The sequence below is a fragment of the Elgaria multicarinata genome, chromosome 4 (assembly GCF_023053635.1).
Source record: "Elgaria multicarinata webbii isolate HBS135686 ecotype San Diego chromosome 4, rElgMul1.1.pri, whole genome shotgun sequence".
In the NCBI taxonomy this organism is placed as follows: Eukaryota; Metazoa; Chordata; class Lepidosauria; order Squamata; family Anguidae; genus Elgaria; species Elgaria multicarinata.
The window spans coordinates 122,404,289-122,421,022 of record NC_086174.1 but is presented as its reverse complement, the minus strand read 5'-3'; the positions used below and the strand labels follow the sequence as shown (position 1 = coordinate 122,421,022).

Here is a 16,734-nt window from a genome sequence, read left to right as displayed (position 1 = left end):
GTTCCCCATCTTCACATCCCGCCCTTTCCCGACTCCCAAAACACAAAACAGCAACAAACAAACAAAAACCCGCCAGCGAGCCAAGTAGCTGCTGGTAATTCCTCGGCTGGCTGGGAGGCGATACCAGAAAGATGCTTCCCAGCCAGCCCAGGCGGGCGAAGACGAGAAGGGGAAGCTTGTGAGGAGGAGGTTGGGCGTCCGAAGGAAACGGCGGCGGCGTGGGGGGTGGGGTGGGGGATGAATATTTCAGCTGCCTTCTAATTAAAGCAACTTGGGCTCCCTCCTCCGCCCCCCGCCCCCCGAGCAGGGACAGCGCTTTTTACGTCTGCGGGGAGGCCACATAAGAAGCGCGGGGAGGCGAGAGAAAGCGTGTTGGGACTTCGGCGTCCGCCGGCGAAAGCAGCGCTCGCGGGGTTGCCAAGCGGGACGCGGGAGCGGACTGTCCACCCACTTGCAAGTCGATACGATCTGACTCGGCGGCTGCGGCAGCAGCAGCAGCAGCAGCAGCAGCAGCCGCCACCTCACTCACGGACTCTCCCTATAAGCCTATATAAAGCGCGCTCATGGAGTAGGTGGAGGAGACCAGACAGCGTGCGCCGCGCCAGAGAAAGGAGAGCACCGGAGCAGCCGGACAGCCGAGCAAAGCAGCGCGAGCGAGGCGAGGCTTCCCTCAGCCTGCCCGCTGCCTGCAAGCTGCGCATCCTGGGCAAGGAGGAGGGAACTATCCCGACGGCCGTCTGAGGCCACCGAAGGCAGGTAATGCTCCCAGGAACGTGAGCGTCGTACTCAAGAAGCCGGCGACGGGCTAGCGCGTCGGGACTCACAGCTAGCTAGACGGGGAGGAGCGGCAGCGCGCCCGCTTCCCGCCAAGTTCGGCCGCCGCCTCAGCGCGCTTGAGGGCGGCGTCTCCAGAAAGTGTCGCTTGACTGCGCCCTTCGGCAAAGCCCGTCGGTTATAGACGTGCCCAGCGAGCGAGCGAGCGAAGCCTTCGAGTGAGGCGAAGCCCGGGCAGACATGCGCTCCTCTGCCCCCACCCCACCCCGGCCATTTCGGCGCGAGGGGCGCACTAGAGGGAGCCCGTTTCGTGCGCCGGGCCTGGGGTGGGGTAGCCCCGTCAAAGGCACGAGCGGGAGGGCGGTGCTCCATAGCAGGGGTGTGCGCGGCGCTGTATGGCTGAAGGCTGGAGGGATGGGAGGACAGGGGAGGTCTGGCTGAGCGGGTTGCCTTTGGGGAAGAAGGAAGCATAGGAAGAAAGATCCAGCCGAAGTCGAGCACTTGAAAATCCCGTTGATGGCGAACGATGGGACTTCTCTGAATTTTGTCTCGGCTGAGCCTTTTTTCCTCTTCCTTCATTCCTCCGCCCGAAGAGGGGGCGACGCGCTCTCAGAGCTCAAACCCTCTGCGCGGAGCATCCCAAGCCACGTGGAGGAAGGGACGCCTGCCCTGGCACGACACCCTCCCCCGCTGCCGCATCTGTTGGGGGTGGGCTCAGCAGAGACTGCCCCAGAAGTTGAACCTGCAAAAGCAGCTGCGCTGGGTCGGGTCTGATGTTACTTCCACCACGTCTAGGTCGACGGGGGAAGATTCCCTGGCGAGGATTTTGGAGAGCATCCTGACCAGCTCATTGGGTGTTACGCAGTTCGGGGTAATTTACCAGTGCGTGAAGTGAAACGCTAAGTAATTTGGTCATCCATAACAAGGGTGGGCAGTTTGTGGGATCTTCTACAAGCCGGAGCTAGAAAGCCTTGTTCAGCTTTCACTCAGAGATCTACCAAGAGATCCTGATCTACCTTCTGCCCACCACTGAGTCTATAAGGACTTGGCAAGCAACCACAACTTCACCAAACCAAGGACAGGCAAGGGAGTAGTAGAGTTCTTAGCATGATATAGATGATTGACCAACTTATCAAGCACTTATGCCTTGGTGAGTTCCCCCTTAAGAAACAGCTGTCTGTATTCACCCGCAAAATACAATGTAAAGTTCACAGAACTTTTCCAGCAAGAGAGAGGCAAATAACACTGTCCTAGGCTGAACTGGTTGAAGATCCACAGCTGACTTGGGATAGGTGTATTGGCTTTGGTGGTAAGGGCTGTGGAGTAAAGTAGAATTGGAACATGGTCCCAACATACCCTTAACCACTAGGTGACACTGCTGTGGGTTTGCCCCATGCCCTTCAGAAGAAACATTGATTCCCAATGTCCCCTTAGTGTTAAAGAGGGGTGCGTAACTACTGCACATGACACTTCCATTCAATGCTCAGCGTATGCCAAATGAACAGAGTAGTTGTTCAGGTTTTGCTTTTGAAACTGGGATCAGGAAAGTTTCTTCTGCCAAGTCTGCTAGTCGCATACTTTGAAAGCCAGCTCCCCTGACATTTCCGCTATCCCTGCAAGAACTGTGCATATTAGGTTCAGCGGAGATATATGGTTGTGCTTCTCCCTTTTTTTCTAAATCAAGATTATAATCCTGTTTATTCATTTTATCCACCTTCTGCTCTAAACCAGTAAACTCCTTGAAACTTCTGAATACCAAGTGGAGGACGGGACTATTACCGGATTGGTAGTCCGATTCCCCTACTATCACTCGCTCCTTCTTGACTAAAGAGCCTAGAGCCACACCACTGTTCAGCAGCTGAGAGCATCCGTGTGTCTCTTTTACTGTGAGGAGAGGAGAGAAGGCAGCGATTAGAACTCCAATTTCTTTAACGAGCAGAGAAAATGCCATCCTCGCCGTGACACTTGCCTTTCCCCCCACACCTCCTCCCGAATTTCTTTTCTTTTTTCCTGTTTCAGGGAGTAAACCAAGAAGAGCGTGGTTCTGTTTTCCTTGCTCCACTCATCTGTCCTCCGGAGAGCAATGGGCAGATTCCTACGGTCTCCTGCACTGGTGGGCCTGGTGCTGGTGATGCTTTCGGCAGGACATTGCAAAGAGAGATCCGAATCCAGCGCAGGGCTGAAGGAAAGACAAAACCTCTTAAACCTGATCATGGAGATCATTCAGGAACTGAAAAAATACCACCTGGAGGACGAGGAGGAGAACGGAGTTCAGTACAAACAAGACTATCTTTTGGACCGAAGGGAAGTACCCGATTACGTGTACTCGGAAGAACAGAGAGTTGGTAAGTCAAGCGGCATTGCATGTTATGCGTCTTTTCTTTCTCCATTTACAAAAAGGAGAATTCAGCCATTACTCTGCTAGTTCACATTTGAGAAATCTGCTTGGGTGACTTTGCAAATTGCCCCGATTGTTAAGATAGGAAATTCTTCAGTAAGAAACTGCTGGGATGGTAAATGCCACAGTAGGAACGCTCCCCACTCGCAAGGGAACAGCAGATATCTCAGTGCTAAAGGCTCTTCGTCAGCACTAGATGGCGCTGGAGAGCAAAGCCAGTGTTTGAAAAGTGAGAAGCATCAAGTAGAGAAGATCACTTTATAGGCCCGGCCCTGTGCTCCAGGGGACCTCGTCTCTCCACTTCTTATTCTAATCCAGCCTTCCCCAACCGGGAGGAATTTTAGACTTAGTTGCCTAGCGCATTCTTCCCCTTCAGGTTGATTGAACTACAATTTCCAGTATCCTTCAGCCATGCTGGCTGAGGGACGCTGGGAGTCCAATGCACCTTTATGGCACCAGTTTGGGAAAGAATGCTGGAGGCATTTGCAGACTGAAATCCCTAATTTGAAACACCCTTTCAGAAGTCTCCTTTAAAAATGTTTCCACAACTCAAGCATTTTTTTCCATAAGCGAGAGTAGCCTGATTATTCTTACTTTTTGTCTCCAATGTGCCTTTGCAATGGACATGAGACTTTTTTCCTATATATTCCCACTAGCAACTCTCAACCTGTGTTCAATACACCATGGCTTGATACTTTGCTTTGATGAAATGAATGGGAACTTTGCCAGCAACTTCCAAAGGAACAGGATCTCATCCCTAGTGCTTATTGTGTCTTTCAAAACTCTTCATCTCCATAATATGACAAGTTAATCTCTGATCTCCTTTCAGATTTTCAGTGAATTTCTAATTACATTACATATTCAGTCTTCAGGTACAGTCCGACTAAATGCATAGGGGGCAGTTGTGCGTGACAGATTTACTATTTCTGTGTATGCAGACTCTGAACTTCCCTTTCTTGATCTCTGCACAAAATTGAAACCCCATATTTGACTCACTCAAGGATCTCCATCAGGTTTTCTACTTCTCAAATACGTCATCCTCCCACAACTAGATTTTAGGATTAAAATAAAGCATGGAAGAGTTAAACAGGTGCCTAAGAGGACCATGTAAAGGTTTTTCAATTTCTGGGTTGAAAACACCTCCCTGCCCCCACTTTGGGACAGCTGGGTGTGTGGTTTTTTCCTCTCCAAGTACCTTGCTTATTTGCTGCAGTTTTTCAATGTTTTATTTAAAAACAAACAACACCTACCCAACCCCCACATACCACCATTTAGCTTTGAAATCTACTCAGATAGGGGAGATGGCTTCATGATTGACAAGAATCAGCCCATTCGTATTGTGCAAAACAGGTTTCTTCTCTAAACTAGTACTGTAACAGCCCATATCTAGCCTAAATGGTGGTTTTTTTTGGGGGGGTGGCCGAAAAAGTAAGGGGCAGTTCATCTGGTTTGCAAGCCTTTTAATGACAAAATTGTAAACTGTTTTTAATGATTTGTTTGTTAAAAAAAGTTAGGGGGGCAGAGAAAATTTAGGGAGGCAGGCCCTGCTAGCCTATCCTTGGCATCTGGTCCACTGTCCCCCCCTCTCCTGATCCTGCAAAGAAGGCTATATACATGTCAGATGTGCAACAAATGTGCTCCTGCAGCAGGCTCATTGCTGGAATATACATCTGTAAGCTGTCTAACACTTTCTGCTTACTTCACTGAAAGCAATGGGATTTGCAAGTGCTACCCATTGAATTCAATGGGACACTTCTCAGTTAATATACATAGGATTGGATATAAGAAGAGCCATGCTGGATCTAACCAATGGCCTATCTAGTCTAGCACCCTGCTCCTACAGCAGCCAACCAGATGCCTCTGTGAAACCCAGAAGCAGCCAATGAGTGCAATAGCAACCTTCTGCTGATATTCCCTAGCAACTGGTGTACATAAGCATACTGCCTCTGATACTGGAGGTAATGTAAAGCCATCATGACTAAAAATCATTGATAGCCATATCCTCCATGTATGGTTAAAAGTGTACATGTACTTGAAAATTTATCATTAGTTTAATTAACAAGTTAAATTAACCCATACCTCTTGAAAATGGGAATTTGGGCATACCATAAATACTTGATAATTAAGGTGTAATCCAGTTTCTAGGTTCCATTACGTACTTAGGAAAAGGAAAGGAACCTCTTGTGCAAGCACTTGAATCATTGCTGACTCCTAGAGGGACGCCTGCTTTCGCTGACGTTTTCTTGGCAGACTTTGTAGCAGGGTGGTTTGCCATTGCCTTCCCCAGTCGCAATTATCTTTCCCCCAGCTAGCTGGGTACTCATTTTACCAACCTCGGAAGGATGGAAGGCTGAGTCGACCTGAGCCGGCTGCCTGAGAACCAGCTTCCGCTGGGATCGAACTCAGGCCGTGGGGGGGGGGGGGAGTTTTGGCTGCAGTAACTGCCGCTTACCACTCTGCGCCACATGAGGCGCAACTTTAATGTTGTTATAAAATGGAACCCACTATAGATCTGTGGTACATAAAATTGTAGGCATGTTGTAGATTGAAAACTGAACCAGAATCTCTGGTCCCATTGAGTTCTATTGGACAGAGTAAAACAGGAATAGTTAAAAGAAGTAACTTCCCCTTTCCACAAGCACTAGAGATATCAACAGAAGGTTTAGGCCCCACTCCACCCAATGGTGGCCCCAAGTCCTCAGTCTTCCCCAAATAAGTTAATGGCTATAAAGCATAACAAGGGTGAATTTCAAAATAGTGCAAAGCATTATTTTTTGGAAAATACCCATCATCCTGATGCATCTCAAGCTTGAAGATTTCCCTTAGGACTATTTTTTTCTTGACAACTCTGTTAGTAGATTCTTAGTGAGAGCTGTCACAAAGCATTGCACTCAGATACAACAGTGGTACAACATTGCTATGAATAAAACCAGCCCACTGCACCTGACACTAAAAGATAACCAAAAGTCTACTGCAAGATGGGCCTGTGGTTATTCCTATAAGATACAGGTCCTCCCTCCCTATGAATGTTGGTTGTCATAATGTCAGTCAATTCGTTGGCATTAATAATATGTTTGCCCAGATCCTGAACGTGCCATTTGGAAGTAAGTTCACATTGATGGTGCTATATAAATAAATAATAATAATAAGAATAAGAATAATAAGAATAATAATAGGATTGCAGTCTTTGGTTGTATACAGGACTGTGTATATTTTGCACTAAAATAAACATCATCATCATTATTCATAAAAGTACTTAATTCAACTCAAGCAATTCAAATCATGCACAAAAAATGATAATTTGATAAATTTTCCGTTTTGCATAATTTATTCTGGTTTTGATAGACATAGGAAAGACAAGAAGCTATTGCAAGATTCTGAAGTCCTGGGATTGTACCAGATTTGAGTACTAGAAATCTCATTCACTATTCTTGTCGACCTTCAAACTTATTTTCTGATTGATCCACCTTTCCATCAAAAAAATGATGTTCAAAGCAGCTATATTAAAACAGACTTAATTAAAACAAATTAAAAGCACAATTAAAAACACAGTAAAACAGCATCCAACTCAATAGAACTCCCTTCAGCAACAGATCAGCTTACATGCCAAGGCCTACCTGAATAAAAATGTCTTTACCTGCCAGGAGGAGGACACCAATGAGCATCTCTTGGCAGGGAGTTCAAGAACCTGGGAGTGGCCACCAAGAAGGCCCTCTCTTGCATCCCCATCAAACATGCCTCTGATCGAGGTGTGGTCAAGAGAAGAGCCTCCACTAAATGTCTTGAAACCCAGGCAAGCTCATATGGGGCAATGCAGTCTTTCAGGTAGCCTGGTTCCTAGTAATATAAAGCTTTATAGGTCATAAGAAGCACTTTGAATTGTGCCTGGAAACAGACTGGTAGCTAGGGAAGCTTTTAGAACAAGGGAGCCATGTGTTTCCTGTAACCAGCCCCAGTCAACAGTTGGTTGCAGTATTCAGGACCAGCTGAAGTTGCCAAACAATTTTCAAAGGCAGCCCCACGTGGAGCCCATTGCAGTAGTCCAAGCAAGATGTAACTAAAGCATGTGTTAGATATCTTCAGGAATAGGCACTTGGCACACTAATGTCAGCTGTGCAAATGCACTTCTCCCTACCCCTGAAACCTGGGCACTCTGATTCAGGGCTGAATCCTCAAGTAAACCCAACTGCAAATCTGAGTCCTCAAGTAGTACTGACTGCTCTCCCACATGAAAAGTATCCTACACACATCAGGGAAGGGAAGATTCTAACCCTTTGCTGTGCTAGTTTTCTACATGTTCAGAGATTTAATATTTTATTATTTTAATCTGAAGCAATAGAGTCAACCTCTGTCTACAATTTCATATTGTATCATGTGTAGTGTGAAACAGCTTTTGAAGGAAAAGAATGAACACAACAATTAAGAAAGAGATGGGGAGCTGTTTGGGGCCTGAATTGCCCCCACTGAACTTTGACCCCATCATGAGATCCCTGGTCAAAGTTTCACTTTGGCTGTGGGGCCAACTGCATGCAGACTTTCCACAGCTAGGGAAAGCCTGGACAGAGGGAAGCCCATAAAGGCTCTGGCTTCACTAGCATTCCCCATGCTGTTATCTCCAATCACTGATCAAAGATAATACCAGGGATTCCTCTCCTTGGTAGCCTCCAGGGGGTGGGAACCCAAGCCTCTATAGACCAGGGGGCTCCCCAGCACTGTACTAAGACAACAACAAAAAATAAGCTATCAAGTTGTGATATGTAGTATCAAATGATACTATACTTTGCAGATATATGTAACAAACCTGATAACCACAGAAGTTAAAAGCAAGCAAGTTAATGTATTTTTAGAGTAAATAAACATGAAAATACTCCTATATCATAAACACCAAATATGTAAATTGGTCTTCAGTGGTCTAGTAATAGCACGATCACAGTTTCTCACAAATACATATGGGGAAAAAACACAACTGTTTCTCAGCCATATCTTCCAAATGAAGTGAAACCATAATATAACAGTCATGTCACCCCCTTCAAGTCCACTATCATACCCACATCAAGGGAAAAGATAACAAACAAATATTTGTACATCTAATGGGACACTACTAAAATCTCAAATGCCAACAGAAACTAGCAGGCAAAAGACAAGGTTCTGTTTTTTTCCGTATGTGGATGTGAGAAGTTGTGATTGTGATATTTCTACACTGAAGACCAGTTTGTGGTTGAAATGTGTCAGGTGTTTGTGAATATTTTGATGTTTATTTGTTCTAGATACACATTAAGTTGCCTGTTTTGTGGCTATAAATTAGTTACATGTATGTATAAAATGTTTGAGAGGATGCATCTATTTATTTATTTGATATTATATATTCCAACTTAATTGATCTTTTTTATAGAATTCCCTTTAAGGTAACTGAAAATCTGCTTAATCAATGGAATGAGCTTGATATATAACCATTCTATAGAACTTAATTAGAACACAAGAGCTGTGATATACCAGTGAACCTGTTCTAACCAAAATAAAAATGCTATAAAATGCCAACTTCAGAAAGACTTTCCCCAGCAGTCTTGGCTACCATTGAAACGAACTACTAGCTTGAACTCCCTATCAATCTTCTAATGTGGCTGACTGTCCCTATGGGACTTTTAAGAGAAACATCTAAGCATTTAATGTGGTGCATGACATACTTAGGTCAAATATGATAAGGTCAATTCAACTGAGCCTGACTATGCTTAGAAATAAATAAATGGTGAATTTCGAGAAATGTCTAAACCCACCAGTGAATCAGATTTAGTTGGAAGTCTTCTGATTTTGAATGCGATAAAGAGGTTCCAAGGGAATTCAAAGGCCACTTAGGCATTCATTTATGGTAAAAATAAAGTATAGTGTTTCATGTGCAATCACAATTAAGACATCATTGTAAGTAACTAAAAGCAATAAAATATGACATTAAATCAAGGAGACAGCCACAAGCAGCTAAAGAGGATTTCAATAAACTAGTTACTTTCCCCTCAAAGAATACAAGATGTGGGAAAGCAAACCCCAGGAGAAAAGAACAAAGTAGTTTACTACAGTTCCCCCCACCCCATCCCTGCATGTTTTGTTCAATGCTGTGGCTACATTTCCTGTAAATAAACTGTTATTCAGCCAGTTTCTTAAATAGTTCTGATCAACATTTGCCTGTCCTGGATAAGGTTAAGTGAGGAACTAAATCACAGAAACAAATGGCAGTCTAAAACTTCAACAAGCCAACGTACAGATTGACCTTGTTTACTATGGGCATCTACACTTCTATGTAAGTAGATGTTTAAAGGAATATAATATAAAATGTCTCCTTAACGTGATCATGAAGCAACAGGTAGCCTCCAATGAAAGTAGATGTACATGTTTTGCTGTATGTGTAATCACCACATACCTAAACAGTAGCATCTGTGTTTTCATTGAAGTGCTCTGATACAGCTCAACTTATGTCCATGAACATGGTGCCATTTGAAAGTCCATGGCATGCAGGCAGTGTTATGCAATTTAACAAAAGATGGACTCTGGATTTCAAGGATGCTACCCACATTCTCCTTATTATTCAGTTGCCTAGTCTTAAGCTGACTAGCCCCACATCCATTATGTCAGAACAGCTTCACCGGGGGGGATCTACGCTACTGCCTTTAAAGCGCTTTAAAGCACTTTGAAAACGTTTTGAAACCTGTATATGCAGTGTGTCCTGGGCCTAAACAGTTGTCAAAACTGTTATAAAGCGCTTTAAAAGCACTTTAAAGCAGTAGTGTAGATCCCCCCCTGGAGCTGCTACAGAAGCCAACACCATTGTATGCAAAGCACCACTAGGACATCATGTCATATCAACCAAAGGAATCACTAGGTGGACCAGCAGAGAAACTAGAGTTTGAGAAGAGATTGTAAGAGTCAGTGTGGTGTAGTGATTAGTGCGTCACATTAGGACTGGGGAGACCCATGTTCAAATTACCACTTGGCCATAAAACTGAGTGACTTTGGGCCAGTCAGTATATTTCAGCCTGACCAACATCACTGGGCTCTTGAGAAGATAAAGTGTGTGTGTGTGTGTGTGTGTGTGTGTGTGTGTGTGTGTGTGTGTGTAATATACACTACCTTGAGTTCCTTTGTAGAAAGGTGAGACTTACATGTAACAAAGAGTGTTTACAGATATAAGGTTCCCATGTTATTCAAATGTATGTGCATTGTGCTTTATCACTGCCTGCTATTATGCACATTCCTATTAGTATGTGCATGCAGATTCAAATGCCTGGCTATGAAATGCTAGTAATATACGATAAAAGTCTAAAGGTGCTTCTGGCTCAAATATTTCCTGGAGCTCAGTGTTGTACATGCACTCTGCAAATACCTGGTTTTGTTCAATATCACTAGTGGTTATAATACTACAACCATGGTACTGGGTGGTTGGAATTCCTAATTAAAATCTTCAGTTAAAAACTCAGTGGGTGGTCTTGAGCACTCTCTCAGCCTCCCTCCTCGGGTAATATTAGGATAATACTGCTCAACTCACAGCATTGTTGAAAGGAATGCTGAGAATATATGTGAAGTCGAGTATTTAGGGATAAGCAGGCTATAAATACTATATTAAAAATAAATGGCGAAATGTGTATATGAGTGGGGGTGGCTAGCTGAATATGCTATGATAATATTACACACACACCCTTTCAGCTCCAAACTAGCTCCACAACAGCTAGGGACTAAGCAATAACCATTTTACTCACAAGAATACACATTTAGTTTTGTGATACAGAAGCACTCCGCAGAATATTGTTGATATAAAAATTTGCATATAAGAAAAAAAAGCACTGAAGCAAAAAAAGCAAACTTTGTTTTTAGATACACACATTCCTTGTAGCAGTCATCATCTTAGAAGAGGCACAAACTGCTGCTCCCAGTTTGTGGAATGGCTTCCCGGAGAGATTCGTCAACTTAACAGTCTTACAGAATTTAAGAAAGCCATAAAGACTAATCTCTTCCGGCAGGCCTACCCAGTTGGATGTTAAGATGCCTTTTTTAATGGTGTGCTGCTTTTAATGATGCACTGGTTTTAAACGTTTGAATTAGTTGTATGTATTTTATGGTGGTTTTGTGTTGCACCCCGCCTCGATCCAGAGGGAGAGATGGGTAACAAATAAATATATTATATTATTATTATATTATATTATATTCCATCATATATATGAGAGACAAGTGTCTATTCCAGACTGGTGGCTGCCACCCACACCTGGTCAGGATTGCAACTGGGAAATCCAGTCCCATCCATCTTTATTCCAAACTCTGATTTCTGGGGAGTTAATTCTGTAACACTTGTTTAGGGGCAGTGTAATTTTTTGGAACATGAGCTTTTGTTCTATTTGTTCTACAAAGGACAAATAACAAGACTATACTTCGGTTGTAAGATCTATGAAAATGCCATTGCCCTCTTCAACTATCTTTAAAATGTTATCCTGCATTAGAAGCTAAGGTGCAGAACATAAATGATGATTCTAGTACAGTGAGTGTCCTTCATTCCTTTTAACAGAAATAGTTCCTAGAGATCTGAGAATGAAAGACAAGTTTTTAAACCATTTAACAGGTAAGCAGAATTTAACATTTGTATGTTTCTTTTAGTCATTGTTCTTTTTCTTATGGTATCAATCCAACTCATCAGTTGCTTCTTTTCTTCCCGCAGGTCATCTTTATTTTGGTCCAAAATGCACTAAACACTTTCATAGACTTTACCACCATACAAGAGACTGTACCATTCCTGCATGTAAGTGCTACCATCCAAGCCTAGAACCAACTGCCAGCCACTGAACATAGTTGCAGTTTCTAAGACCTATCATTCAGTTCAATAAAGGAGCTTGCAGATATTCAGAAATTAAACAGACTACTGCTAGGTCTAACGAGTCTTGAATATTGATATACAAAACACTTGTGAACTATAAGTTTTATCCCACATTTGTTAATTCTAGAGTTGCATTCCATGGGAAGATATTTTAAATTGCTATTGCTGCAATTCTTCTGAGAAGTCTAGTGGCTCTAATTTCATAATCTTTCACTTGAAGTATACTTTCTGAAGGCAGCCAATTTGTACTCCAATTATATGTCAACTCCTTTGTCTTAGGTTTACAATTTGATAACCTGTAGTACATTAGATAAAATACAGTTGAGAGATGGAATTTCCAAAAGTACAATTGGCAGGAATTACAGTTGATACGAACATTACGCCTATTAAGATTATGTATTTCCCCTCATTTTTCAGAGTTCAGCTATAATCCAAGTTCCTAATAATGTTGATAACTCTATCACTATTGTGTTTGGATTTCTGCACACCATTCTGAGAAATGGGGCACTACTAGTAAAACAATTTCTAACCAACCTCTGTAATACATCAGAGGAATCATTACATGACAAAAATATTTTAGCAAGGTGGAAAATGACAATAAAGTTGGGGATTATTAGCTTCCTCTGCTAGCAAGTTCTCTTGGATAGATTTATACTTTAGTTCAGATGCTAAAGTACAAAACTGTACCAACTGTAAACGGCACATACATGTATTAATATTCCTTTAAATACATAGGAGAGACCCACAGGAAAGAAAAAACTTCTTTTGAAATGCTACACACATGCACACTTGATGCATCACAAATATTTTGTACATAAGTATCTGGATTCCTGTACAAATAATTATGTAAGAAGCAAAATATTTTTTCCCTAGAATATTAGCAGATGCAAAATGGTACATTGCAAGTTATAATTTCTGCAAGAGGATGAATATTTCATTGGCAAAACATGTTTCCCTCTTATCCCATAACACAGACTGGGCTGGTAATTCATTGAGCACAATGTCAGAGTCCGCTCAATTGACTACTACTACTACTACTACTACTACTACTACTACTACTACTATTAATCTATATAGCACCATCAATGTACATGATGCTGCACATAGTAAAAGAATAAAACAGCAACACCCTGCCATAGGCTTACAAGTTAGCAAATTGTTTCAGAGTACTTAATAGAGCACCGAATAGTGCCAGTGTAGTGTGGTGATTAGTGTTGGACTAGGACTCGGGAGAGTTCTGCTCTAGTCCCAATTTGGCCAAGAAGCTTGTGGGGTCACCCTTGGATCAGCCACTGACTCTCAGCCTAGCCTACCTTATAGGATTGTTGTGAGGATAAAATGAAGAGGAGGGAAATCAGGCATGCTACTTTGGGCTCCTTGAAGGAAGTGAGTGATATAAATGTAACAAATATCTAAATAAACCTTTATTTATTTTATTTACAATATTTATATACCGCTCCCCATTCAAAATTAACTTCTCTACCATCCACACACCAGTAGCTTTAGCCTGACTTGGCAACCAATTAAATAGCTTGGCTCACATTTTGATTTCAGGTTAGGTTTACTTATTCATTCTTGGCAACTGTTCATAAAAAAACTACTTGTGTGTGCAAGTTGGATACGTATCATTTACTGTACTAGGAAAAAAACCTCGTTCTATTGTAGTTTCAGCAGAATTCTTCATACTAAGTGAGCTTGGTATTTGTACAAAACAAATGTCTTTAAAGTTTGGCTTTATACGCACAGTACCACATTAATGTTTGACATTTAAACCAAGTTGCAGTAGGTCTCCACTAAAAAGTGAAGACTCCATAAATGGCTTCTTCTCAGGCTATAGTTTACATATCATTGATTAGTTGAATGAATGTTGCAGGAATGAATCTTCTGGCTCTAATATAGGGTAGGAAAACTTCCACAAACAGAAGGTACACAATGCACAAACTCTTTCCTTTTAGTTTTCAAGGTTTCTTCCCCCCACCCTTTTTGCTAGTTCATTGAGAACAGTAAAATTCTACCACTCTATCTAAAATGCATATTCATAGGCGTGAAAGTTATCTACCTAGTTGACTGTTTCCATGTACACACAAGTTTCTTTAATATTTATAAGTAAAGACATCCTCCATGATCCCATGCATATTTACCTGGAAATAAGTCCAAGGATGCTTTCTACCAATGCAGTCTGCATAGGATTACACATGTAAAATATAAGCATTCCATTAAACATCACATTTATACTCAGTTGCCTTCCTGAGCATATAGGTTCAAGCCTATAATTTAAAAATAAATTATTTCAAAATGAATTGTAATTGGTTTGCAATTCTTTGTATGAACTACATTTCTGAAAAAGTAAAAACTTCAAGTATACGCTGCATTTTTTGTTAACTTCAATTTATGATCTTTTCACTGCAGACTATAAAAGATGTGCCAGGCTTCTTACTCGGTTGGCAGTCAGTCCAATGTGCATGGAAGGATAAGGTAAGCTTTTTGAAAGAACCAATTGCACGTTGCCTGTATATACATAGCAACATCTCCATTGTAGATATGATAAATTCATGAATGTTGGCACAATAGTTCTTTGGCTAAGGTATTCCCCTTTCAGAGAGAGTGACGCAACAGCCTTCATTTGGCAAAATACTGGCCATAAATAAAAGGATACCCCCTACTGGAAAGCAACATAAAGACTCTCAGCCATCAACTGTGAATTATTCATAGCAGTATGCAGTTAGCAGATAGTGCATTTGCTTTTCAAAAACAAAGCACACCAAGCACAACTGATTTTTCAGGAGTTGAGTCAGCATCTATTGCCCTGTATTGACACTGGATACAGCTGTAGATTTATTATGCATATTTTAATAAAGCTTAATAATTAGATGTAGAAGTGATTAACGTAACTACGGTTATTCAATTGTAATACACTCATTGCATCAACAAACATTATGCAAACTCAGTTGCATTTGTCTTCTAAACCCAATGTGTATTTTGCTAAACTACCTGCTTAGCCACAGTAAGCAATATTGGGAGTCATAAGATGCTCCAAAGAAAAAAGACGCATTTCCCCCCTCTTGGAACAAGAAGAGATGTGGTACCATTCTTTTCAGCTCTTGTGAGAAAAAAATAGTATAGTCACATGATATAACAAGAAACAAAGAATTTACATCAGCGGTAGAGCTTAATATCATTACTTCTATTTCTAATGTTCAGGCTGCCATTGCTTATGAAGCCAAAATAGCAGCACCCACACTTATCAGCAGGCCTGGGGCCAAACCTGAGATTTGGAGAAGTACAAATGTTTAGGAAACAGCCTAAGCAGGGAACTCCCAAAAATGGGTTAATCAGGACTGGAAATGCTCAGTGGACACAGAACACTGACTGGTAAAGTGGGGGAATGGAGTGGCTGGGATCCTCAGCCGGGAGCTCTCTGCACAGACATTTTGTTACAGGTCCTACTTGTTCTTTATATTTTTCCTTTATCTTTCTTTTTTATGTTAAAACCTTTGCACAAAATTGCTGTAACCAGTCTTTTAAAAATAGGAACCACCATCTTATCTCATGCAGTGATAATAACCACATGTAGGGAAATCCATGAATTTCAACAGTAGCACAAGTGTAGCATAATCCTTGGCCACCCAAGGTCTAGGCTCATAAATTGTGAAGAGTTCCTCCTCACTCCGAACTAAGCCCTATTCCCTGAGAGAAGCTAGGAACCAATCTGGAGTTATTTAGTAAGTCGGATAATTTGTTCAAAATTAAAGTGAAATATTTTACCTTCTCATGGCAGTGTGAAACTAAACTTTTTGTTTTTTGTTTTACTTCAGATGCTACTATCAAAGGAATAATAATAATAATAATCAAGAGAAGTGCCTTGGAAACCAACAGGGAAATTGAACCTAACATCTTTGTAACATATTCCATTGTGAACAAGAGATTTATTTTTGCAAGTTGATGGACTACTTCCCATAAAACTTTAAACATGTGTTTTGTATACTGTCACCACTGTTTACAGATACACATTCTTTATGGTAACCCCCCCCCCCCACACACACACACCAAAACAACATAAATGTTTCATACTTTAAAGCCTCCCGCCATCAGACGTGTTGCATTGCCAAAAAAAATCCAAAGAGTTACCAACTTTTCAAGTACTAACATGTTTCATTCCGGGACGTCACGGGACAATGTCAAGGAAGCCTTCTTGTGGGGAAGGTATCACTTGATGTCTTTCTTGCTTATGCAATTCAAAGTGTTTAGTTACAGACTTTTCATAAATCTCTTACATTGTACTGAGAGTGCAAACTGCATGCCATGTGTAAGAGATGAACATGCTTAAGTAGATTTGGATTCCGTATCCACTCTAAAATGCCATCTGTTTTCTGTACAATAGAAGCATAAACATTCCAGCTACAGTAAATGTGCAATATGTAAATACTGTAAATAACATACATAAGTAATAAAATGTTTGGTATATAACTTGACTCTATATGAATTCTTCACTCTTCCTAATTGTAGTTTTGAAGATGAGATTATTGCACTAGACACAATAAGACAACTATCAGTTCAAAGCAGAGTTAATTAAAAAGCTGTTTTTTAAAGAGACTTTTCACATGATGAAAAGCACATGTGAAAATTACTTGAAGGCACACGTGAAAATTACTTGAGGGCATGTTTCAACAGCATCCTTGCAAATAATTATTTCGGAATGGCAGCCCAAACC

At 41.6% G+C, this 16,734-nt stretch overlaps 1 protein-coding gene across 1 annotated transcript; it reads left to right on the top strand.

Moving 5' to 3' along the window:
* Positions 1-690: 690 nt before the first annotated feature.
* ALKAL2 (ALK and LTK ligand 2) lies at positions 691-16,416 on the top strand. Its single transcript, XM_063125819.1, has 6 exons — positions 691-756; positions 2,794-3,119; positions 11,718-11,771; positions 11,868-11,948; positions 14,433-14,498; positions 15,839-16,416. Exons 2-5 carry the CDS (start codon positions 2,858-2,860, stop codon positions 14,495-14,497), a joined length of 462 nt encoding a protein of 153 aa, XP_062981889.1. The 5' UTR covers positions 691-756; positions 2,794-2,857; the 3' UTR covers position 14,498; positions 15,839-16,416.
* Positions 16,417-16,734: the final 318 nt, after the last annotated feature.

What these genes read in the sequence shown, in the direction of transcription:
- ALKAL2 (XM_063125819.1), top strand. Translation starts at nt 2,858, where the DNA reads ATGGGCAGATTCCTACGGTCTCCTGCACTGGTGGGCCTGGTGCTGGTG. An exon ending in CTCGGAAGAACAGAGAGTTG is followed by an intron (nt 3,120 to 11,717) that starts GTAAGTCAAGCG and finishes TCCTTTTAACAG; the next exon opens with AAATAGTTCCTAGAGATCTG. An exon ending in GTTTTTAAACCATTTAACAG is followed by an intron (nt 11,772 to 11,867) that starts GTAAGCAGAATT and finishes TTCTTCCCGCAG; the next exon opens with GTCATCTTTATTTTGGTCCA.